The sequence below is a fragment of the Pituophis catenifer genome, unplaced genomic scaffold (genome assembly GCF_029215685.1).
Source record: "Pituophis catenifer annectens isolate HBS135680 unplaced genomic scaffold, rPitCat1.0.hap2 SCAF_9, whole genome shotgun sequence".
In the NCBI taxonomy this organism is placed as follows: domain Eukaryota; kingdom Metazoa; phylum Chordata; class Lepidosauria; order Squamata; family Colubridae; genus Pituophis; species Pituophis catenifer.
Genome location: NW_027256889.1, coordinates 593607 through 618700, shown reverse-complemented (window position 1 = coordinate 618700; position 25094 = coordinate 593607). Strand labels below are relative to the sequence as shown.

Below are 25094 nucleotides of genomic sequence, written 5' to 3'. Positions count from 1 at the left end.
CATTTTCATCCAAAGCCACTTTGGACTTAAAAACTTGTAGAGACCTCTTCCCCTGCCCCAAAATAAAGTCATTCATTTCCAACAGACTTTATTTAAGGAAAAATAAGGTGCATAAATAAACTAAGGATTGGCTTCACAAGAGCCACAGAGGGATTGGGGTGGGGGGCAGGCTGCTGCCCCTGCCCCAAGGAGTTTAAGGCAATAGCCGGGGGGGGGGGAGAAGTTTCCTCCCCCCCCTTGTGATGCTTTGGGATGGCAGCAGCTGCTCCGTTCCTGAGAAAGAGTCCTTTGTGACCTGGGAGGGGCGCTTGCCACCCCCCACCACAAGGAAGACTTTCCATGCATGCGGCGGTCAGTCCAGGGAGTGCCAGGTGAAGTGCTGGAACCAGCAGGCCACCCAGGGAGAGGGAAGGCCGGTGGGCCTAGTGGGCGGTGCGGTGCGTGAGGTCCTGGATGCTGGTGCTCAGGTTCCGAGTGGGCTGCAGGAGGGAAAGAGGAGGGGTCCCTTTCAGGCCTCAGCCTCAGCCGTGTCCCTCTTCAGGCTGTGCTTGGAGAAATTGGGGATTTACTGCCGCAAATGTTCTCTGCTCCAATTCTTGCTTTTTCTCTTGGGGTTTGCTGGGTCTGAACAACAGGCTGAACCGGATTACCCAGCAAGCTACCCGCTCACCAGGTGTCCTGGCTCCAGCTAAGGGTTTGGGCGTTTTTGGGTGCCTTGGCAAGGCTTTCCACAAGGGGTTGGCCATTGCCTCCCCACTAGGGCTAAGGCAGTGACTGGCCCTAAGTCACCCAGCTGGCTTCATGCCTAAAAGGGGGACTAGTCCATCTGCTTCTAGCCTGGCACCCAGAGCCCCTGGACTGGATTGTCTCTCAGCTGAGTGGGAAACGGGACACAGCCCTAGTTAAAAGTGCCCGATGGCTCCGGTCGTGTGAACCCAGCCCCGCATTGTTTGGGGCTGTCCGGAAGTGGGGGCTCAGTCGGGGCCTCCGCAGGCCTCTTGGATCCGGCCAGATCAAGCCATCGTGGGGCTGGCCAGGGCCTTCGTCCATTGTTCCAGTGTTCAGCCTGGGGCTCTGCTGCCGAGTGTGGTGGTCCTTCTGGGCCCCCGACTCACCTTTGGGGCTGTGACAGTTGCAGCCTCGTTCAAATACAGCATGTTGAGGGAAGTGGCCCGCGTCATCCTGAGGAAGAGAGGCCCGATTAAGCTCTTCCTGGCCGGCCTGGTGGAGAGCTTCTTGGGAGCCCCGACTCACCTGGGGGCTGCGGCGTCCTTGGGCTGCCCCACTGCTTGGCCCCGGAGCTTGGAGACCAGCTTCTCACTGCTGCGTTTGAGGGACTCCCGGAAGCGAGAGAAGGAGCTGCTGCGCCTCATCCCCTCCTGGAGAGAAAGGGGGGGGTGCACACTCAAAACCTGGGGGGCTTCCCCATCCCCCCCAACCACCTGCCATCCAAATGGCAACGGAGGCAGCCACGGCCGCCCTGCCGCCCTCTTACCTCCGTAGGCTCAGCTGACAAGGCTTGGAGGAGGCAGGGGTGCCAGGGTGAAAGCGGCTTAAAAGATTTGCTCCTCCGTGCCCCCCCCACCTCCCTGGCTTGTCATCCCTCCCCAGATGGTCAATCTCCAAAGCCGCTTGCAGGGGAAGCGCTCCGAGGACTCACCTGTCCTTCCCAGGTGTTGCCAGCTCCTGTCCAGCTATAATCTGAAGAAGACGGAGGGAGAGGAGGGGAGGGGGTTTCAAGAGGTGAATCCAGATGCTGAGGACCCTGCCTTCCCCCACTTCCCCCAGGGAAAGGGCTGCCCAGCGCTGGGCTCTTACCACCCCTGGGGGTGCTCGGCTCCTGGTCCTGCAGGGACAGGATCTCCTTGTACAGCTGCTCAGCCTGCTGGAACTTTCCCTGCTTCACGAAACACGAGGCCTGGCCGGAGAGAGGATGCAAAGCACCGTGTGTGTGTGTGTGTGTGTGTGTGTGTGTGTGTGTGTGTGAGCCCCCGCCCTCCTCAAATAGAATTCAAATAGGATACGCAACCCATGGACCCCCAGGCGGGCAGCAAACACTCCCACCCAAAGGGCAAACTAGGAATCCACCCCAGGGAAAAAGCCACTGCTTTGGCGAGGATGCTTGTAATTCTGCCTGGGGGGTGGGAAGGAAAGGGGGAGGGGGTCAGGGGGAACTGGCCACTGCAACTCCACAGTTGAAACAGATCTTGGCTTAGTTTTAAAGCTTATTGGTCAATGAAAGCCTCATCATTGGCATATGTTGCCCTTCCTTAAACATGTTTTAGCCAAAGAAATTCACCCCAGCTAAACTTCAGAGCCAGCAGTAACCCTCAAAGTCCCAGGGAGAAGCTCCAAGCTCCCCTTCCCTCCCCCCACCACCCCAAGGTTACCAGGTTATTCTTGGTCTTGGCCACGTTGCAGGCGTTGGGGCCCAGCTGGGTCTGGTAGATGCGAAGGGCCCGCTGGTAATACTGCTCCACCTCTTCGAACTTGCCCTGGTTTTGGCACAAGAGAGCCAGGTTGTTGAGCTGCTTGGCCACATCTGGATGGTTGGCGCCCAGCACCTGTGGGGAAAAGGGCAGCGGTGCTCAGCTGATGGGCTGCTTGGGCAGCAGTTGGTGGGGCCATGTGTGCTCCTTGCCCCTCTCCGATTGCCGGTCTGAAAACCGGGCATCTCCCCTAGCCCCCGAAGCCAAATTGGTTTATAGCAGGGGGTCTCCACCCTCAGCCACTTGATGAATTGTAGACTTCAACTCCCAGAATTCCTCAGCATAGCAAGTCGTCAAGTGGCCGAGGGTGGTTTATGGCAACCGTCTCCATATTCAGGCAGGCCTTTGGCTGTGAGGGCTCATTCAGGGCTTCTCTCCCCCGCCCCATTTCTGGCCTTCAGGACTTCTCCCCTCACTGCTCCTGCCTGTGCCAAGGATGTTTTGGGGGGCGGGGGAGAGAGAGGAGTTCAGTTGCTGCTCTTCCTCCCACTCCAGATCTAAACCTTTCCAATACCGCCTGGAGGCCCCAGGGCAGGAAAAGCTGGAAAAAGACCCATCGGCTCTCCCCAAGGATCTCAAAGGTGGACATTCCCATGGCAGGAAGTGGGCGCTTCGGTGCCCTCCCTGCTCGGCTGGGGGCAAGCTGCAGCACTGTCCTTCCCCATCTTTAATTGGAGCGTGGCCTTTGGTTTGTATTAACTTATTTATGTTTTTTAAGCTGCCCAGAGTTACTCTAAGATGGGCAGCCAATAAATGTTCTCTCTTTATAAATAAATAAATGAATAAGTAAATAAATAAATAGTCCATTTCAAGGGGCCAAGGACACAGCTTTTCAGCCTCAGGATTGTGGTGCCTGTGTGTTTGTGTCTACCTTCTCTCGGATCTCCAGGGCTCTCTTGCACAGAGGCTCGGCATCTTGGTACTTCCCTCGCTTGCCGTACAGCACAGACAAGTTGTTCAGGGTGGCAGCCACCTGGCAGGAACAAAGGGTGGCTTAATGAGGTTGGAGACCCTCAGAAGCTGGATAAAACGGTGACAAGCCAGATGCCCCCTCCCTCCTTCTCGGAGCCTCTGCCAGCACCAGCCTTCCCCCCCTCTCCACACAGCCTGGGCACTCACAGAAGGGTGTTCTGTGCCCAGCGCCTGCTCACGAATGTCCAGGGCGTCATTGAGCAGCTCCGTGGCCTCCTTGTACTTGTTCTGATCCCTGCAGGAGGAGAAGCAGGGAGGTTGGGGGCGGCAGGGTGCAGCCTGCAGGCGATGCCAGGGCAACCCCAGGACGCAGCTGCTCAGAGGACTCCAGGGTGGGGTGGGAGCAGAGAAATGCAACAGGCAGAACAAAAAGGCCCCCTGGAGTTCCACCCCCTCCCCGGTCTTTCTGCGTGTTCCCTAGAAGCAGGGCCCGGGGGGGGGCAGGCACCCCGGGCATCTTACCGGTAGACCAGGGCTAGGATATTGAGCATCGTGGCCACATCTGGGTGGCTGTGCCCGGAGCTCTTCTCCAGGTCCTCCAGGGCCTGCTTGCAAAGCGGCACGGCCACCTCATAGCGCCCTTGAGACGCGTACTGGATCACCAGGTTGTGCAGCGTCCGCAGGCGTGCTGGGATCTCGTACCCGCCCTGCTGGGCTGCCAAGGCCGCTGCACCCGGACTCTGCCCCTCTGCAGGACACAACACGGGCCGGGCGGTGAAAAGAGAGGCTGGGTGGCCAGGCTGAGTAGAAGCTGGGGGTCCTTCTGAACCCGCCCACCCTCATCCCCAGCCGGGGCTTCTCCTGCTTTTGTGCAGGTTAAAGTGCTGTCCTTGGAGACGGCTGGGCCTCAGCTTCAGCCTCACTGAGGCAGACAGGCAGCCGTTTGTCAGGCCGAGCTCTGCTTGGGAGCTGCCTGAGAAAGCCAAGGACCGCCTAGGAAACACACCTGGCCTTTGGCCGTCATCCGTGCTGAGAAAGGCTTCCTCCGTCTCCACCTGCAAGGAGATCCTGGGAAAGTCAGGGAGGGGCAGGGAGGAGCCCTCACTCCGTTTTCCTCTAGAAAGCTCTCTGTTAATCGCAGGCTTTGGAGGGAGGGATGCAGGATCCATGTTTCCCTCCCCGCCTCCTCCTACACTTCCAATCATCCTGAGCCAGGGTGCTGTCTGTGAGCATTCAAATAATTTGGGCTGAATTTGAACTTGGGATCAATGGTTCATAGGAACCTTCAAAATTTCTTTGGAGACTTGAATCCTTTCAGCTGTAAGCAGCCTGATCCATAAACGGGTGTCACTCCAAGCAGTTCCCCCACCCTCCACCCTCGGAAAAGCCCCTCCCCCACCAGCCGCACCTGCTCCTCCTGGGGCTCGTAATGCTTGAGCTGGTTCAGGAAGCGCAGGTGCTTGTTCTCCTCCTCCAGCTGAGCCACGGCCTCCGCGCTGTGCTGCAGCCGCAGCTGGGTGCCGGCCAGCTCGTCCCTCAGCCACAGGTTCTCCTGGCCCAGGCGCCTCACCTGGGCCCGCAGCTTCTGCTTCTCGGCCTCCAGCGCCCCGATGTGCGAGGAGAGGGCGATCAGCATCTGCAGAGAGGAAGGGGCAGCTCCAGCAATCGCAGCCTTTGCCCTGAGGAGACCCAGAGGGGGCTGTGCAGAGCCACAACAAATGACTTACAGAAATACGAAGAAAAAAAGGAAGAAAATGGGAAAATAGGGGAGGAAAGGGGAAGAAGAAAAAAGGGCACTGACTTCCAACTCCTTTGGGTGCAGTAGAATAAGATAACATTATTTTTATATTTTGAGAAACTAATTTTTATATATTGTTTTTTGACAAATTTTATATGTTCTATTGCTTGTGTTTGCATTATATTCAATTCCAATATATTGGAATTGGGTCAACCTATTCTCCAGAGCCCCTGAAGGCAGGACAAGAAGCAACACATAGAAACTGATCAAGGAGAGAGAAGCAACCTGAAACTGAGGAGGAATTTCCTGACAGTGAGGACAATCGATCAGACTAAGATCAATTGTTGATCCAGAAGTCGTGGGGGCTCCATCACAGGAGGGCTTTAAGAAGAGACTGTCCGGAATGGTGGAGGGTCTCCTGCCTCAGTAGGGGCTGTGAGTAGAAGACCACCAAAGCCCCATCCCCATCCCCAGCCTTAACAAATAAAATATTTAAAACCAAACCAATAACTCGAAGGCAGCCGATGCAACCCAGGGACAGTCAGGACAAATGGACACCCTTGACCTTTCCGGTTGGAGCTGGCTGCCAGGGTGGCCCCTGCTAGCACTACCTCCCAGGCTTGTGCAAAGCCCTCCCCCCCAACCCGGAATTCCCAAGGGCTCCTTGAGCTTCCTTATGCTCCATGACATCATAGCCAGCCAAGCAGCTCCCGGTGTACCTGGCCTTCAGCAATGCCCAGCTCTATGCCTTCCAGGCTTCGGCAGACGAGGTCCTGCTTCTCCTCCAGGAGCTCCAGGGCCTGGGCATCGGCGGCTGCCAGGGAGTCCTCCCTCTCGTCCATCAGCTGCCGCTCCTTCAGCAGAGCCTCCTGCAGCTGGTGGTGGATGCTCCAGTTCTCACTGTGCAGGGCTTCCAGGCCCTGCATCACCTGGCGCGTCTGGAGGATGATGTCATCGCCCGTCATCCTCTCCGATCGGCTGTCATCCAAGCCCACCATGATGGACATGGCGGGCCACGTTGGCCCCAAGGAAGGGGGTCTCTGAGCTCCTGGCGTCTCCTGGGGGTTTTCTAGAAGGCAAAGGAGGAGCCCTCTGGCAGCTGCATCTCAAGGATGGGAGCGTGTCCTGCACTCCAGGGGTCTCCAACCTTGGCGACTTTAAGATTTGTGGACTTCAGCTCTCAAAATTCCCCAGCCAGTGCTGGCTAGGGAATTCTGGGAGTTGAAGTTCACAAGTCTTAAACTTGTCAAGGTTGGAGTTCTCCGCTTTAATCCTAGACAGGAAGATTATCCAAGTCCTTTTTTTCACCCAGGATTTATTAATCAGAAGGAACATCAGCTAGAGAAGTTGATGGGGGGGAAAGTGAAATTTCTGGCCCCAGATAAAATGGCGTCCTCCATGCTGGGAATGCAGGAGCCCTTTGATTGCAGCCAGGTGGGGCCGGGAGTCCGACCCACCTGGCCCAGGCCCTTTGGAAGGCTGCCTGCTGGATCCACAGCTAAATCCCAAACCAGTCTCTCCAGCTGGATGCCACCACCAGAAAGCAGGCAGCAACACGCTTCTCGGCCGAGCCTGTCTGCAGCCATACACGCCTCCCAAGGAAGAATCCTCACCCGCCTGACTTCGCCTCCTTTGAAGGTGGGCCGGGTCTCCTTCAGCCGGGATCAAGACTCCCCCGCCCTCACCATGGGAAGGGTGCCAGGAGGCCGCCAGGCAGCAGGACTTTCTGAGGCTGTCCTGGGCCCAGACTAGCTGCCCAGCCACTTCAGAGACCCCCAGGGAAGAACCCTCAGCGCTGACCACTTCCCTCTGCCAAAAGTGGGTGTGGGAAGGGTGCACCATCCGGCCCTGGTGGCTGCTTTCCCCTTCTCAATGGATCTGACCCCCTTTCAGAGTTTCTCCGTTGGGTGCCCATATTCTTAATCCAACCTGTGCAGAAACACTGCCAGTATTTCCTGGGCAAGTCTGCTGCTTAAAGAAGCCCCTGCTTTGCTCTCACTTCACCCTTCTACCGAAAGGCCAGGTTCTAGTAGCACTTAGACTTATATCCTGCTTCCCAGCCCTCTCTAAGTGGTTTACAGAGCCAATATCACAGCAACAAGAAAGCAAAATTTACCCTTGCATTATCTGAGACCCTGCCATCATGTTCTTTCCAGCTTGCCCTCCATTTGCTTTTTTGCGACTTTTTTTAGAAATATGTACATATTTTGGAGGTCTGGCAACCAGAACTTCACACAGTACTCCCAGAATACTCGTGGTCCAGCAGAGCGGCATTTCTCTCATGCCACATCTGTCAAGCTGCACCTCTGCTACATCAAACTGAAGCGCTCTTCCCATGTCTGCAGCCATCAGGGCAAGGATGTTGGTTTGTGGATGCTTTCCAGAAGGGCCTCCCCCACTCTCTGGAAACAGTTGCAGCGCTGGCCCAGGGCTGAGGCAGGAGCCCCCACTCCCCCCTAAGCCTCTCCCCTGAGAACAAGTCCTGGTATAAAATCTCCTTCAACTTTTGGGGCTCTCTGAGCTTGGCTGTTTTGTTGTAGACATTTCATGACCCAACATCTTCAGTGGTAATGTGACAATGAAAACTTGTTCAAGGAAACAGCCAAGCTCAGAGAGCCCCCAGGACACACACACACACACACACACACCCAGTTCAAGAGAGAGCTACAAATATTCTCTTCTTTAGCTGCTGCGCCACAACCCGTGGATTCCCCTTCACAAGCCTAGAAGCATCTCCTAATGCGGGCCCTGTTGAGCCAGTGAAATCCTCTTCTGTGGTGGAGTAAATATTTTGCACAAAACTAGCCTCACACACAGACCCCTTGTAAATCCATCACACACAAGGGCCTCCTCGCTCTTCACTGAGGCTGGCTTCTCCTCGGCGGGGCCCGCCACGCTTCCGCGTGGGAGACCCCGATAAGTGAGCGGGTTCAGTGCCGACTGGAGCTCGGCCCGGCTCTCCTCGCGCCTCTCCGCAGCCGAAAAAGCCACTCGGAGCGAAGCAGGCCGGCCCGAACCTGCTGCGCCGGAGCACCAGCTCTGCCAAGAGACGGGACGGAGGTCTGGGACTGGATCGCCCCCGAGGGGACCCGCTGAGCAATCCTCTCTCCCCTCTCCAAGCTCCCCCCGGACATCCCCTTTGCCTAGTGGGAGCGGAGAGGTAACCCAGCTCAGGCGGCTTCGGAACCGGGGACTCTGCGAGCCGCAGCTCCGGCAGCGAGGAAGACGCGGCCGATTCTCCCGGGCAAGGCCTGGCCCGCCGCTGCCTTACCTGCCTCCCTGCCGGCCTGTCCAGGAGGAGGGAATCCGCGCCGTGCGCCCCAATCCGCCAGGCGCGCCCCGGCAGCCTCCGCTCAGCGGCTCGCTGGGAAGGAGGGGCGCTCCTGCCCCGCCCAGCGGAGCCGCGGCTTACCTGGGCCGCGACTGGAAGGCGCTCTGCACGTGCCCAGAGGCGCCCCGCCCCTCTTCCTGCGCGAGGAGTGGGAGGGCTCTCTTGAAACCAAAATGCGGCTCGCCCCAATTTCAGTAAGGGTCCCCCTCCTTTCTCCTAAAGCACGCCGCAACCTTCTTTCCACGCAGTTGCCTTGCGCCCCACTCAACCCCTTACCTGCGCCGCCTCCCTCTCATCTGCGCCCGACGTCTAGGGAGGGGGCTCCGTAAAGACCCGCGCCCGGTCAGCCCTTTGGGTCTTTCGCTGGAAAGGTGCCCCCTCCCCGCCTGGCCTTGAGGCTACCGCAGGGACCCCAGCAGTGAGCCGTGCCCTCTCCCTGCCCCGGCGCCGTCGGAAAAGCGGTGCCAAGCAACCCCTCCGGCTGTCTAGCCGAGGGGTGGGGAGCCATCACTTGGCAGGCTGGGACCAGCCTCATGAGCCCTCCCCCTCCCCCGCCGGTCCTTGGCTGGAGTGAGGGGGCGCGATTGGAAGAGATGGAGAAGCCGGGCGCACCGGGCGACCTCGGCCTGCCCTACGGTCCCCCGTTCCCCCCAATCCCGCTCTGTAACCTTCGCAGCCTCCAGCCAAACTTGGATCTCTGCGCTCAGGAAACCAGTTTGCGGGGCGTCCCCAAGAGATGGGAGCAAGCAAGCCAAGAATGGCAGAGCCCGATAAGGCCGGGTCTCTGCTCTGCTCCTGTGAACGCGGGAAAGAATCACGTGTCTAACGGCAAAGGTGGTGGGTCTGCTCGCATTTAATAAACTTCTGCCAACTTTTGTTCGTTGTGGGTGGCTCGGCCTTTGGTCGCTTTACAGGTCAATGTATTCTGTTAATCCAGGGAATGGCTCGGTTCAGTCAGGGGATTGTGTGAACGCAGTCCCGTGTCTTCGGCTGCTTCTATCCCTTCAAGTTCGAATTGCAGAAATTAAATCCCGGGAACTCTCTTTGACCGCGGAGTGAAACAGGAGCTCCTCTGAGCATCGGTCAAGTTTCTTTCCCTACCAGTTGTGCCTCGGGAACTCAAGGAGAAGATTCCCTCTCCCACCCATAAATATGAAGGTTCCCCGTCCGGTCCTCGCCTTCGCTCTCTGCTTTCAAGGTTAATTTAAAGCGACGCTGTTGGTTGGGGGGGGGAGGGGCTTTGCACCAGAGCAAAGGCAGGCAGGCAGGTGCTGCCAGGCTGCTCGTGGTCGGGAGAGGCAGGAAAGGGAGGGGGGAGAAGCCTCTTCCAGTTCCTTTAATATTGTATAAGAAGAGCGCTTGGAATGCGCCTCGCTTCCCTGCTTGGCTCATAAAAGGCTGCGCTGGCCCAAAGCCAGTCCAGTTGCTCTCTTCCTCTGGGGGGGAGGAGGGGGAAGGGGCCGGCAACGCCAGTCTGGAGACTGGCCAGCAGTAAAGATGGTGGACGGGGAAAGGCAAAGGGGGAACTCGGCCCTGTGCAGGCCTCTGTCCTCGCCGGGCACCGGCCAAGCCGGCGCATCCTCTCGGCCAAAGGCGAGCAGCAAGTCGGTCCCTCCCCAGCCGGGTCCCTTCGGAGAGCCCTTCTAGCATGGGGTCTTGTTAAGGGGACCGCGGGTCGCCAAAGGTGTCTCTGGGGAGCCACAAACCAAAGTGCCAGGAGCCAAGAAAGCCCCCCACAACCACAAGGAGAAGGAGATGTCTTGGGATCGTTTCCTGGCCTCTAGTTAAAGCCGGGGCTTCCCTGGTGGTCCCCCATCCCGGTTCAACCTCAGCCCGGGAAAGGCGAGCCTGGTGCGGCCCCCTGCCGAACGAGGCCTTTGTCCTTCGAAGCAGGGGAGGAGAACCGGGCCGGACGGGCGGCTCGCTACGGGGCTCTCCTCGCGTAAGGACCCCCGACCTCTGCCGCTCCCTTCCCTTTGCTCCTGCCGAGCGCGGGCCGAACACGGACGGTTCCCTGGATGATTCTGGGACGCGAATAAAGCAAGGAGCCTGAGCCGCCCAGTCAGCGCTTTTCATGAATGCATTTATTCCGGGGGGAGGGGGTGGCTGGACAGATGGGGAGATGGCAAGGCGAGGAGGCTCCTTTGCCAAGCGCTGAAAGCTGCAGAGACGCAGCCAACCGCCCCCCCCTCCGCCGCGTTCCCGGCTGTAAATTCTGAGCAAATCCTCTCGGCTTCTCTGCATCGCATCTGGCCTCGCGGCGGGGCAGCTGTCTAGCTCAGGAACACTCGCCTGGCTTCAGAAATCGGCCCGAGGCGAAACATCCCCGAAACAGCCGGGCTGGTTCCACAGAAAGTTCGCGGAGGCCCTTGGTCCTCCGGGTGCCCCTGTCTGGAGCAGAGCGTCTTACCCTCCGGAGGCCCAGGAGCTCTGACTGCAGGTCTGAAGCCCCCTCCCGCCCTCAGCCCGGGGATTCCCTGCTGGGCGTTCATCTCGGGGCGAAGGCTGGCACCCGGATCCGCTATGCCCAAGCCCTACGGCTCTGCAAGCAGCCACCAGAGGGCGCTGCGCTTCCACGCCGGACCCGCGAGCGGCCGAAATGGGCCGGCCGGTTCTTCCAAGCGGCGTCACTGCGGGACGAGACCCCCCGCCCCTCCCCAACTGGAGCCCGGAGAGCCTCCCTGCGGAGGGTATCCTGGCGCTGCTTCAGGGGAGGGTTGGAGTGGATGCCGGGTCGGAGACATTGAAGCGGAAGGGCGGGGTCCGGTCAAAGGTGCGCCCCCGTCGATGGGAGGACCCCAGGTGCGGAGCCACCCAAGGAGGCGCACCACGGCCGCTTTGGTAAAGAGGCAAGCCGGTTCTGCAGGCTGGGAGATGCTGTGGGGAGGCTGAAACCCATTTGCCCCCAGGGATGCTCTTTGCCTGTTCTGATTTCCCCACTGCTTTCCCAACTTTGTGTGGGTCCAGTTCCCATCATCCCCTGCCAACCCATCCGCTTAGGCAATGTCCCCCCCCCACAGCTGGGAGAGGTGTGGACTTAACTCCTAGAATTCCCCAGACTGCTCTGCTCTGCTCTGCTCTGGAGTTCTGGGAGTTGAAGTCCACATCTCTTCCAGTTTTCAAGGCTGAGGCATCTTGATCTAGGGGATGATGGGAGTTGGAGTCTGGCACAGGGGGCCTCAGTGTTTGCTTCTGCCAGGACAAGCAGGTGCCCTTTGTACGTCCTCTGCAGCATCAGATAGAGCCTGCTGTGCCCAGAGCCAGGCCTGCCTCTCTAAGGAAGGAAGGTGGTATTCACGATCCAAAATAATGACGTTTCCTTAATGGCTCAGATCGCAATACGTAGACCAGATTGGTTCATGCCTTAACCTACCAATGGCCAAAGTAATCTGTGCAGCTCTGGGTTGGCTGCTTGCATCAGACCCAGTTCTGGAGGTGATCTCTGGATCCCACCAAGGCCAGGATTCCTGAATCCATCTGATTGTGGGAAGATTGAGCAAGCCCCTTCCTAGGATCTGGAGAAGACAGGTCAAAGTAGGGCAAACTCTCCCCTTCACAGCTGGGTGGCCTTGAGGACTTCATATCTTTGGGGCCCGGGAGATGTCACAGGCTATGGGTATAGGTTGGGGGGGGGAATGGCTTCAGAGGTGGGTTTCAGCAGGTTCTGACCAGTTCTAGAGAACCGATAGCGGAAATTTTGAGTAGTTCGGAGAATTGGTAGTAAAAATTCTGACTGGCCCCACCCCCATCTATTCTCTGCCTCCCGAGTCCCAGGAAGGGGAGGAAATGGGGATTTTGCAGCATCCTTCCCCAGAGTGAGGTGGGAATGGAGATTTCCCACCCCACCAAGCCACACCCACCAAGCCATGCCATGCCCACCAAGCCACGCCCACAGAACCATCGTAAAAAAAATTTGAAACCCACCACTTGCACAGCTCCCTTCACCTGACCCAGAGAGCCAGACTTGCCCAGAAGGCTGTTTCAGAGTCTGCAGCTGCTCAGAGATATTTTGATCTGTTGATAACCTTATCTATTTTTAGACCTTGAAGCTTCTGCCCGGTAAGCAAACAGAGCAGGTAGAGAGACCTTTCTGGGATACAGAGAGGAGAGACAGAGGGGACAATGTGGTTTCTCTCTGTTGCTCTGCCTTCTTGACACGGGACCCACACCCTGCAGGCAGAGATCCCTGTGGAAAGCATCTGGGAGGCTCCCCAAACGGAACTGCCCAGGGGCTGCCCTCCTTTTGAACTCCTGAATAACAGAATAACAGAGTTGGAAGGGACCTTGGAGGTCTTCTAGTCTAACCCCCTGCTCAACAGGAGAGCCTATATCAGGGGTCTCCAATTTTGGAACTTTAAGAATTCTGAGAGTTGTAGTCCACCAGTCTTATTGCCAAGGTTGGACACCCTTATCCTAATTGTTCTCACCTTAGTCCTAGGTGGCTTTTCTCTTTGATTAGCTTCTATCTGTGACCGTTGATTCGGCCTCTTGTGCTAGGGAGGGCTTTGCCCTTAATAGCGCCTTTATCAGCAACCTGCCCAGGAGTTGTAAATATGAGCAGAGACAGCTGCTCTCCATCTGTCCTTCCCTGGGAAGTGAGTGTGTGGGGCGGAGGGTGGATTCAACAGCAAAAAGGTCCAGGAGTTGCCTTTTCGAACAGGATCCAGTGATAGATTTTGGTTTTTTTAAAGGAGGCATCACTGGATTTGGGTGAGGTGAGAGATCCTCCAGCCAAAGGAGCGAAGTAGGAGTCCAGCAGCATCCTGCCCCTTCTTTTCAGAAAGCCTCCTGAAAGTGGGGCAGAGTCCTGCTGGAACAGACGACTCTCCTGGGAGCTGGGCTGTGGTTAAACCAGAGGATGGCATTAATTACTGAACCATCTCTTGGGGGCCTGGTCACCTCCGTTCTCTTTCCTTCTTCTCCTACCTGGCACAATGAGGGCTACTTCTGGCTCAAGTGCAGAGCCGGAAGCACAACATGGTCTGTTAGTGTTCAGTTTGCTTGTCGTTTCTAGAAAAGCGAGTTGTGATGTTGCTGTTATTTGGAAGAGTCTGTCAAGAGTGCTCAGAGCATGTGATGAGTGCTTTTCGATCCTTGGAAGCTGGGAATTTCATTGCAGGGATGACACCAACAGCACAGGCTCCTCTACAGATGCCACACAGCTCTGCTCTAGAATCCATTTTCCACATCTGGGCTCAGCACATAAAGCTTTGAGGCCAGGCCTCTGAGCATGGGCAGAGTGCCCTTACAATGTCCCTTGTGAAAACTCGGCTTATCTTCCAGAGATAGGCAGAGCTTTGGGGAAAATCACCCTTGGAAAAACAGTCCAGCCGGAATTCTTCTCTGCCCTGCTGTTGCTCAGTTCCAGCCTGCTGTTGGCAGACCTCCCACACGGACCCCTTGGCGAGCTCTGTACACTGTAACCTCTCCCACAGGACCCCTTCAACAGGTGGATCTGCCAAGTGTTGCCCGGGGAGGGGGGACTAAGGCAGCCTGTGCATGCCTTGGCAGGAGCAGAGTAGTGGCCTAAGACATGGAGGGGGGGGCAAGGCAGCTGCTGCAGACTGAAAGGCTTGAGAAAGGGGGACTCTCTCAAACTGACCCACAGGAGCCTTGCTTGGTGCCCTTTGCTAGCATGGAGGATATCTGCCTGCCAGGCCATTATCCTCCACAGCCCCTCCCCCCTTATGTGTGCAATTCCAGGCTTCTTAGAGCTTTGGCAAAGCGGTTGTCGAGAGGAGACCACAGATTGCAGACTTCTCCCTCTGGTGTACAAAAGGGCAGGATTTTCACATGGGCAACTGGCACAGGGGCCCTTGGCATAAGGCTGTCCTGCCCCCAGAACCTGCCCACTTGAAGGAAAAAGAAGAAAGAAAGAGAGAAAGAGAGAGAGAGAGAGAGATAAAGAAAGAAAGAAAGAAAGAAAGAAAGAAAGAAGAAAGAAAGAAAGAAAGAAAGAAAGAAAGAAAGAAAGAAAGAAAGAAAGAAAGAAAAAGAAAGAAAGAAAGAAAGAAAGAAAGGGGAGTGGATAGCTTTTACAAGCATCCTCTCCCATAATGGGAGGGCTTCACTGCTACCCACACCCCCCATCAGGCATCTGCCCACTCCCAAAAGCCTCTGCCTGGGACCAAAATTTGCCCCTTGTGGCCAGACCCCTTCTGCCTTTGGGCTCCTAAACCAGCCCTCCTCCTGCGGTGCCCACCCAGAGCAATGAGCAAGCAACCCACTGGAGACGGGCAGCCAATCAATTGAAACAAACACACAGTCTTAACTCAGTGGAAATAATTGCATCATCGCCAGAGGCCACATGGCTGCTGGTATCTGGACTTCAAATGGGGAGGAAGGCAGGGCGGTTGGTAACTTGACCATGGCTTCCGTGTCCAGCTTGCCGCTTTCCCAGGAACCAGGAACCACTTGCCCCCCCCTGCCCCCCGTGGGACCACAGTGAATCCTGGTCTGGTCTGGAAGAGCTGATTCCATGAGATCAGTACCATCTCTGGCACTGCCCAGTTCCAAAGCGTGTCTGGAGTCTGTCATACTCAGCCAAGGGGTAACCCTGAGGGGAGGGGCTGGCCTGGTATGACCTTTTGCCTTTCTGGGGGTATTAAGGCCTCTCACTTGCAGGGGGCTTGCAATGCCCAGCCTTGAGCCCCAAATCAGCCCCAGCCGCCCCCCCATCTACCCTCTGCCCTTCCTTCACACCCAGGCAACAGAGAGCCATGGGGAGCTGGCTACAAAAGTTGGGGCTCTCCAAGAGCTTTGGGACAGAGAGAGTGGTGCACAGCCCTTCTTTTTCTTTCCCCTCTTTGGTGTGAAACCAGAGACAGTTGCGGCTGCAGTGGGAGAGGAGATCTCTAAAAATACGTTCTCCTCACCCCACCCCACCCCGGTCGCCTGTGATAGAATTCCCATGGGTGAGCTGATCCAGTGGGTTGCTGATGTCAGATAGGGTGCCCGGTTCCCAGCGAGGAAGTGCTAGCCAAGCCCCTGGATGAAGAGTGGGTGGAATGTGGCCCTCCAAGCTACGGGGTGAGGAGCCCATTCAGATCTGATTAGGATGGGAGTGGGTATTTGGCATCTAGGGCTGGTTTCCATCCATCTGGTTTCCATCTTGGGGCCTCTTTCTCAAGCCTAGCCACTTTAAGCAATGTGGACCAGCAAGCTGGCCGGGGAATTCTGGGAGTTGAAGTCCGCATCACTTAAAGTGGCCAAGCTTGAGAAACAGTGGGGGGTTTGTGCCAGAGAGGAATGGCATCACATGGTCTTGTTGGGGGAGGGCGTCCCTCTTCACCTGCAGGTCAATTGCTCAACAGGCTGACAAGTTTCCTTCTAATGTGTCTCTCCGCCCCTCCCCCCAACTGAAGGGCTAGATTTCTGTCTTCTCAGCAGTCCAATTTGGTTGTGCAGACGAGGCGTCTCCTCTGCCAAGAAGGCGTTCCCTTTGCCGGAATCCAGATTGAGCCAGCCCAAAGCCTGAACCCAGGAAGGAAGGGAGGAAGGCCTGAACACAAGGCTGCCTCTGAGCATGAGCTGAGTGTTGACCTCGTTTGGAGAGTCTAAACACAGGCATCTCTCTGCCAGGCCGAGCACAGCAAAGGAGGCTGTGGGGCAGGGGGTGGACATTATTGGTGCCATCCACATGAGCTGGGGATGATGGGCTTTGTTGGACTCCAAGGGTGGAAATTGTGCAGCTGTCTGCCCTCGGAACTGGTCAGATGCATCCTTTATTCCTCAGAACCTGAAGGTTTTGTCCAGGGGGCAACTGTTAACACTCTTTCTTGGAAAGATCAAATGATACTTTAATTTAATCAGCCAAGATCCCTCATTGAGTCACTCATCCGCACTCCCTGCCTCCAGATCTTGTGGGAAGAAGAAATGCTTGGGATCAGTTAAGGCCAGAAGCGGCCTTAGGAGTGTGCGGGATAGGAGACACGGAGGCACGCAGAGGGTGCCCAGCCTCTTTGGCTGAATCATAACTCTCCATAAATGGAGCTAAACAGGATTAAATTTAAGGTAGAGGGAAAAGCTGGCGAAAAAGAAAGATTGCTTAACGCATTGTAAGCCGCCCAGAGTCTCCGGAGAAGAGTGGCATATAAATCAAATTTAAAAAAAGAAAAAAAAAAGAAAAGGAAAGAAAAGAAAAAAAGACAGAAGGAAGGAAGGGAGAAAGACATTTTGAAACTCCCCCCCCCTTTCTGGGGTCCCTCCTGGGACAGGAACAGAACCATTTTTAAGAGGCTCTGCAGGACTTCCTAAGATTGTGTCTCCTTTGGGAAAGAGGGGAGGCTGGAGGCTGTGCCCCCCAGAAGCAACTTCCCAGCTTCTGATTGGAAACCTCCACTCTTGGGTGAAAGTTGGCCCCCAGAGCTCTGGACCTGCCTGCAGAGTCTGCGCTCTCAGTGTCCTCTCACGGGGCTTAAGGGGCCATGCCCCAGAGGGGAAGTCAAGCAGCCCTTCCAGAATTCCCCTAAGCGGACAGGGCTCCCCCTTCCTCCAGAAAAGCACCCTCGACCCCAGGCCAGTTCTGTCTTTGTGGAGCCTTGCTGGATGGGAGGGGAGGGGGGGTCACAGGCAGACATGTGGGGGGAGGGGTCCCAATCTGAGAAGAACCACCTGTGGGGGCTTCGTCCTCTCTTAGAAACCAGGAGGGTCTCTGCCTCAAAATCTCCAAGGGAAGGAAGACCCTGCTCCCTGCAGCCTTTCTCAGTCCCCCATTTCAGGGCTGGCCAAACCCGCCCCAAATGTACTGCTGGTCCTGCCTCCCCCAACCCCCCCAGCCTGGACAAAGGGGCAGCTCTTTGCACCTGGTCAGGCCGTAGGACTGGAGGCAGGCATGGACAGGGCAGGGGGAGGGGGAGGGAGGGAGAGAGCGTGAGATCAAATTGCCATCAATCCGTCCAAAGAGGCAGCTGCTGCAGGACAGAGGCTTCTCCCCAGAGAAAGGGGGCTGGGAATGAGGAACCTGATCCCACTTTGGCTGTGGGGGGCAGGGCTGGGGCAGGCCCAGTTTGCAGGAGGTGTCCTAACCCTCTTGGAGGAAGCGTGTTTCTAACTGTGGCCTCAGAGAATTTCCCCATCCCCATTAAATCTGGGTCCCCCACTTTTCCAGGAGGTGCAGAGGAAAAGAGGCCTCTGAGCTTGTGCAGAAGGTTGAGAAACCAGTCTGGGTCTCTGCCTGAGGCTGGCAGTGACTGGATGTCCCATATTTTGGATTACAAACCCCATTACCAGAGCAAGGGCATGATAGGCTCCACTCCGGCCCTTGTACTTCTTACCTAACCTGAATGCCTGGGGGAGGGCACATTCCCTCCCAGAAGCGCCAGGGTTCCAGTTACCACACTGAGATGAGAGGGGCCCCAGTTTGGGCAGCAGCTGGAGGCCCTGCACCTGCTGGGCTGGGCGTTGGGCGTCATTGGGGGGGGGCATGGAGCAAGAGATATCTGGAGCAGCTGAAGGGGGGGGGGGCGGGATGATCCTGGGGAAGCAGAGCTTTCCCTGCAAATCAGAAAGCCAAGTTCCTGTTTTCACTTCATTCTGCTCTATCTGAGGGATGGGGAGGGTGGATGGGGAGGGCTACAATCAGAGGAGCCGGCTTCCTCATTCTCTGATGGAGCCCACTTGCCAAAGGAGGCAGAAGCCGGCCCCTTTCTGCATGACTGGCATCCCTCCTGCCCCAGGATGTGCATAGAAGGACCCCCGAGGGCCCCCTGGAAGAAGGTCAGGCCTGGCAGGGGCCCCACTAGCCCCAGAGCTCCTGTTTGATAGGCAGTCCACCTCTGAGTGCCAGTTCTTGGAGGGGGGCATTGCTTGGGGGTCTTTCTGGAAGAGGAGAGATCAGCCAGGCTATTGTCTCATCGACCCGCCAAGAGAGCAAAATCCTCCAGCAAAGAAATGGGTTTTTTTGAGCTGACTTTCTCTTTCCTCTGTATCCCCAGGCTCACCCCAGCTCCCCACCGCCACCACCCACGCTGATGTCCTTGGCAGAACTCTGGAAGCCTTGGAAGGTCCAGACTCCTGACCAGTCTTCCTTCCTCTCCCACAGATGATGGGTCTTTTTCCTCTGCCCCCCTCTTCCTCTAGGGTGCTTCTAGCATGGTTCAGGCCCCTCAAAGCAGCCCCCAGCCTTGCTCTCTGCACCCCATTTGCCTCTTTTCAAGGCAGCGTTGAGGGCCTCTAAAAAGCGAGCAAACATTTTGCAAAGGTCCATCTCTTTCTGCTTGGAGGCTCATTCAGGAACTGTGTGGCACCAGCTCAGGTGAGGGAAAAGCACTCTTCACACACTGAGAGCCACTCCTACAAACCACTCCTACAAACTCAGGCATTCCTGGCCAGGTCTTAGCTGGGGGAAAGGGAGGCTCTGGGGCAGGAGCCCGCAGCTGCCCCGTCCAGAAAGGATGCCTTCCTTTTCCAGTGCCCAGAGCGAAGACTCCCACCCATTTCAAGTTGAGCTGAGGGTGCTAGGTCCAATCACAGCTGGGCTGCTGGCCGGGACTCAGCCAATGGGGACGAGGGCCAGGGTTTATATGCTGAAGCCCCCAGCCCGGACTCTTGGGTCACCTATTGTGCAGGAGTGAGACAAGGCAGCCCCTGGGACTCTGCAGGCTTCATTTCTCCTGGTCAGGTAACCCCCCCCCTCTGGTCTGGATTTGCAGTGGGTGGGTGGGGAGAGAATGGGCAGAAACAAGTGGGGTACTTTTGCTAGCAGTTTAGGGGGAAATTTAAATGGCCTTTTTTGAAAATGCTGCCCTTAATGCAATGCACTATCCATAAAATCAGGGCTGGGATTCGCTTGCAGGGGGCAGTTCTTCTAAGCGGGTATTTTGGGGGGGATGAATGGGGAGGATGACCACAGATCTGGCCATGACCGTGTGCTCTCCCTGCGGTGTTGGGGTCAAGGGTGGGCAAAGGGAGGTTGGAGACTGGGGGTGCCTGACAGAAGCCCATCTTCTGCAGAGGCTCTGCTCAACCTCTCCACCCCCCCTGCAACCACCTTCCCTTCCTGGGCTCCCCCCACCCCAGAGACTGGGTGTCTGGCTTCTCTCGTGGCTGCAGAGAGTGCTGACAGTGGTCAAAAGTTGCCCCGGGAAGGCCGCTGCGTTTGCGGCCAAGGTGCCGCCCTGCGCAGAAGCCACAAGAGACGGTGATTGGGGCCCTTTTGTGGACAAAAAGAAACCACTATAAATAAACTTGCTTCCGAGAGGCTAAAATTATCCTGGCTTTCTGTGGGTGGAACTGAAGGGGAGGGGCAGAGCCTGTGCCTTCCCCACTATCCCACGCTCTTGGCACCCACACCCAAGATCGTCTGCGCAATTGCTGCCTTCTGGGTCAGCTGACATCTCCAGTGGTTGACCTTGTGGGTGACCCTCAAGAAGGGGACCCCATTTCAGCCTGAGTGCCACTGGGAATTAAGACTGTCCCACCTGGGAAACCTTTTGGGGTGCAAGCAAGGGAGAAGGTGAACGGCTTTTCTTGCAAGAAAAGCCTTGAGGGTCTCCAAACCCTGGCTTGCCAAGGGCTTCCTCCTGCAGAGATGGGCCCCCAGGTGTTGCTTCCTGGAGGGGCTCAGTCCTGGGTACCCTCTGGTATTGATGGACCTCAAGCAAGCAGGGCAAGCGGGATGGCTTCTTGGATGGTGGCCGAGCGAGACCCCCTCCTAAAAGGGGGGGCAGAGGTTTGCTTTGAAGAATGCCAAGAAGGAGAACTCTTCGGATCTTTGAAGGGCTGGGACCCCAGTGATTGAGGGGGTCCTGTCTGCTGCCCCACATTGGGGAGATGACCAATTCTGGCTTTAGAATCTTAGATAGGGGTCTGACTGCCCCCCAATGTTTCTGTTACTCAATATTTGACACCCCAAATGCAAGGAAATAGCCCTAAGCCAGGTCTGTCCTGCAGTGAAAATGTGGAGTTTGGTGCAATGTGAAGTCGTGGTCTGTTTTCTTTTCAAAATCTCCCCTTTCTCACTGAACTCTTCACCTGCCAGGTGAAGCTTCCCCTGTGAATTTTCCCTTGTAAGACCCACATTTTACATCTGGTCGAGGAAACCTTTTCAGGCAGTGACCCTAAGAGCCCTTCCCATCTTTCTAAGCCCAGCAGCCTCTTCTGGAGGGGAAGCGATTTCCATAAGCCCCCATCTCTGGGTACATTTTCACAAGTCTCACTGCCCAGAAATTCTGCTGCAGCGCCAGGCTCTTCAGCCTCTCCCTGTCTGCCCCTGGCAGGACTCGCCATCAGCCGCCACCATGCCTTTCGGAAACACCCACAACAAGTACAAGATGAACTTCCCTTCGGAGGAAGAATTCCCCGACCTCAGCATGCACAACAACCACATGGCCAAGGCGCTCACCCAGGACATGTACAAGAAGCTGCGGGACAAGGAGACGGCCAGCGGCTGCACCCTGGATGACGTCATCCAAACCGGCGTGGACAACCCAGGTGGGCCCTGTCCCTCCCTTGGTCTGGCTAGACGCGGTGGGGCCCCTTGCCCGTTTTCTCTCAGCCCAGCTAGAGCGGTCGGACGTCACCCTTTGATTGGCAGCAGCCCTGGAGGGTGTTGCCACTGACCTTGCCCTCCATGCAAAGCACAAGCTGTGCCTGCTGGTGCCCCCTCCTCCCCTGTAGCTCACTCCCCCCTCTGGCAGGGGCTGGCATCACATTGAGCAAATTGGCAGCTGGTTGCCTTTGGGTGAAGGCAGAGAAGAGCCCAGCTTGGCTTTCTATCTTTCTCTTCTCTTCCCTTCCCTTTCCCTTCCCGTCTCTTCTCTCTCTCTCTCTTTATGAATTTATCTCTATGTCAACTCTATAGCTGGCCTGACTGAAGCCATTTTTAGGATCCAGGGTTGCCACAATGAAAAGTTGGTTTAATGCCAGGGTTCCAAATAATACACCCATAGCAAACAAAACTTTAAGTTCCTTAAATAATAGTTTTATTATACATATCATATTGGCACAGGCTGGTGAAAACTCACTCTAAAGGCTCCAGTGGTTTTCACTTAATTAAAAGTAAAAGTTTTCCCCCTTTCCCAAACAATCAGTCACATGGTCTAATCAAGGAGCAGTCTGGTTGGTTGGGCAACATCATTCCTCCTCTCTTCAGCCACCTGTGGGAACCCTGACTAACTACCTATCATCTCTCTCTCTCTGTCCAGCTATCTGTCTAATCTATCATCCATCCATCCATCATCTATCTAATCTATCTATAATCCATTTGACTTGTGTGCTGCCCATCATGCACAGAGCAGACTTCCGGGCATGGGGGAGCGGAGAGGCGAGCTAAAGCATGTGAAAAAATCAAATCCATTCTTTCAGTCTTATTATTCACACGGACTAAAAAAGTTGGTTACACCTAGACGTTGACTATGAATTGCTCTGCTGGCAGGGGAATTCTGGGAGTTTTTGTTTTAATTTACTCCTTGAAATTTGTGAACATTTTGGAGTAGGACAAATGGAGAGGTGAAGGCAAAGGGTTTGGGGGCCCCCGGCTGGCTGGTCACCTGCCTGGAAAGAAGCATTGCTAAACTAGGTTAAAAAGTTTTAGGAGCGACGTTTAGCTTGATAGATGTCACCAGGGTCCAAGGAGGCCAAATGCTGGCATGCATCGACCTGGGTAGCCTCTGGGGGTGAAATCTGGCTGGGCTTCCTTCCCACTGATCCCTGCCAGGCATTCTGCTGGGGGTGATGGGCAAGCCCCCTTTTCTGTCCCCCTCCCCTGTCCCAGCCTGGTCCCAAATGTGTTTGGAGAGAACGGGTGCCAGGCAAGGGTGAGCGGAGACCTCTAGGTGTGCCAACCCCTCATCTTTCAGAGGGGGACTTGAGCCCCCTCCCCACTGAAGCCCTCTGTCCTTGCAGGTCACCCCTTCATCATGACTGTGGGCTGCGTGGCTGGTGACGAAGAGTGTTATTGCACCTTCAAAGATCTTTTCGACGTTGTCATCCATGACCGCCACGGAGGCTACAAACCCACCGACAAGCACAAGACCGACTTGAACCATGAAAACCTGAAGGTGGGGGCAGTGGGAGGCTTGCTTTGCTGGGGGGGGACCCTTGCCATTTAAGTGTGCAAAGATCAAAGGATGTGTGTGTGGGGGGGCTCCCTGGGTATCCTGTGTAGCCCAGGCAGGTGCCCCCCAGGAGCATGTGGGGAGGCCCAGGAAGGGAACGGGAAGGGGTCTGACAGACTCCAAAGACTTCAGAGGGGCTGGAGGGGGGACTGGTCAGCCTGGGCAGAGAGAGGACCCCTGGCTCTCCTTTCCTGCAGGGCGGTGATGATCTGGACCCCAACTATGTGCTCAGCAGCCGCGTGAGGACCGGACGTAGCATCAAGGGCTACACCTTGCCCCCCCACTGCAGCCGGGCCGAGCGCCGGGCTGTAGAGAAGCTGTCCATCAACGGTAAGAGGGGAAGAATGGGGGGGGGGGAGTCGCTTTGTCCAAAATTGGGGGTCTCCACCCAAACTTTGGAGGAGCTTAGTTGCTGTTTGGCTGGGCTCACAGCCCGCCAGCCCAAGTGGACCCCGACCAGCCCCCATTGGCTGGCTGAAGGCAGCATCCGGGGTGGCGCCAGGAGGGTCCCCCACTGGTCCACCATGGGTTTGGGGGGTGGAAACCTCTAATCTTCCCGTTTTGAGGATGGATGCAAACACCAATTTCAGATCCCACAGGGCTGCTGAGAAGCCCCTCCCCCCTTGAGCCTTGTCGGGAGAAGAGAGCGGGAGTGGGAGGAGGGGGCAGCAGCCTTTGCTGAGGGTGGTCCCGCTGTGTCCCCCTGCCCAGCCCTGAACAGCTTGTCCGGAGAGTTCAAGGGCAAGTACTACCCGCTGAAGAGCATGAGCGACGCAGAGCAGCAGCAGCTGATCGACGACCATTTCCTCTTCGACAAGCCCGTCTCCCCCCTGCTGCTCGCCTCCGGCATGGCCCGCGACTGGCCCGACGGCCGGGGCATCTGGTGAGCGGCTCCTGCCCAGCCTGGGCTGCCCACTCGGCTGCGAATCTCTCCCGTGGCACAAAGGTTGCTCCGGCTGCCCCCCCTTTCCTCACCCAGTTCCTGAATCTGACCCCCCCCCGAAGAAGAGCTGCTGAAAGTGGCCTTGGCAAGTCGGGTGGTGGGCAGCAAGGCTGCCTCGATGCCCTTTGGTGCCCCCCTCGCCCAATGCCGACTGAGCATGAGGGCCAGCAGGTGGGGGACACTGAGGCCTCTGCTTCCCGCCCCCCCAGGCACAACGACAACAAGACCTTCCTGGTGTGGGTGAATGAGGAAGACCACCTGCGGGTCATCTCCATGCAGAAGGGGGGCAACATGAAGGAAGTCTTCCGGCGCTTCTGCGTGGGGCTGCAGAAGGTGAGGGGAGCCTGGGGGGGGGGCTCTTGGCTGGCTCCAGGGAGGGGGAGGAGGGCGCACTGTGGAATCCTGGACAGGACAGGAGGATCTGGTCCTGCTCTCTCTGTGGTGACCCCAAAGTGGTCGGGATGGGGATGGGGCTTCCCTCCCATGTCAATGGCATAAAGACCCTTGCTGGGAGAAAGTGCTGGGGGGGGAGGCATGAAGAGACGTGGGTATCGCCTGCTTTGCCACTAACCCCTGCCAACCTCTGCTCTCCCCCCACACACAAAAGATTGAAGAGATCTTCAAGCAGGCTGGCCACCCCTTCAGCTGGAACGAGCACTTGGGCTACATCCTGACCTGCCCCTCCAACCTGGGCACCGGCCTACGTGGCGGTGTCCACGTCAAGCTGCCCCACCTCAGCAAGCACGCCAAGTTCGAGGAGATCCTGAAGCGTCTCCGCCTGCAGAAACGCGGCACAGGTGGGGGAGGGGCAAAGAGGGGGCCCAGAGCAAGGATGCCAGTTCGGCTTGGGCAAAGGGCCAGCTCACCAGTCCTGCCCCCTCAACTATCTTCAGACAGACAGGAAAGATGCCCAGGGGGGATGGGGGCATTTTGCAATCCCTCCTGCCTTTCATCCTGGAGGGGGGAAAGAGGCGGCAGCCCCTGCGCACCCCCTCCTCTCCAGAGGTCCTGATTCCATCTTCAGGATGGTGCTTCAAAGCAGCCCCTTTTCCCAGCCAAGGCCTCTTGTCCTGGGCAGGAGTCCGGCCAGATTGTCCAGCAGCATGTCTAGGGGTCCCATGGGTCTGGCCCTCTACTGGGGGTCGGAGAATTGAGCAGGCACTGTGCTCCCCTCCCCCCAGGTGGCGTGGACACTGAGGCCGTGGGCGCCGTGTTCGACATCTCCAACGCGGACCGGCTGGGCTCCTCCGAGGTGGAGCAGGTGCAGCTGGTGGTGGATGGTGTGAAGCTGATGGTGGAGATGGAGAAGAAACTGGAGAAGGGCCAGGCCATCGATGACATGATCCCTGCCCAGAAGTGAGAGGCCCTGACCCTGGGCGGCCTGGGGCCTGGACTCCGGGGTGACCCCAACCCTGCCACTTGTAGCGGCAGCTCCTGGTGCTCGGCTCTCCGAGGGCCGGGGGCAGCTGCCCTTGGCCAGCTGGGAAGCTCTCCTCCTGGGAGCCCTGGTGGACGGAGTTAATAAAGCGAACGATCGGCCCCAGAGCCTTGTCTCCCGCCACAGATGCCCCCCGTGCCTTTCTTCTCTTTGGCGCACATGCTTGGGGTGGGGCGGTTTAGAGTA

The 25094-nt window shown here is 56.9% G+C and overlaps 2 protein-coding genes across 2 annotated transcripts; one reads left to right on the top strand and one right to left on the bottom strand.

Moving 5' to 3' along the window:
- Window positions 1–87: 87 nt before the first annotated feature.
- Window positions 88–6204, bottom strand: KLC3 (kinesin light chain 3). The gene is made up of 12 exons (XM_070950089.1): window positions 5859–6204; window positions 4810–5037; window positions 4408–4456; window positions 3924–4149; window positions 3609–3696; window positions 3361–3462; window positions 2391–2564; window positions 1819–1918; window positions 1661–1701; window positions 1255–1379; window positions 1116–1182; window positions 88–479 (listed from the first exon to the last, which is right to left on the bottom strand). The coding sequence occupies exons 1-12, from the start codon at window positions 6144–6146 to the stop codon at window positions 423–425; spliced, it is 1545 nt and encodes a 514-aa protein (XP_070806190.1). The 5' UTR covers window positions 6147–6204; the 3' UTR covers window positions 88–422.
- Window positions 6205–18992: 12788 nt separating this feature from the next.
- On the top strand, window positions 18993–25031 carry CKM (creatine kinase, M-type). Its single transcript, XM_070949956.1, has 8 exons — window positions 18993–19091; window positions 20689–20902; window positions 22316–22470; window positions 22725–22857; window positions 23239–23410; window positions 23680–23803; window positions 24078–24267; window positions 24652–25031. Exons 2-8 carry the CDS (start codon window positions 20710–20712, stop codon window positions 24828–24830), a joined length of 1146 nt encoding a protein of 381 aa, XP_070806057.1. The 5' UTR covers window positions 18993–19091; window positions 20689–20709; the 3' UTR covers window positions 24831–25031.
- The last annotated feature ends 63 nt before the right edge of the window (window positions 25032–25094 follow it).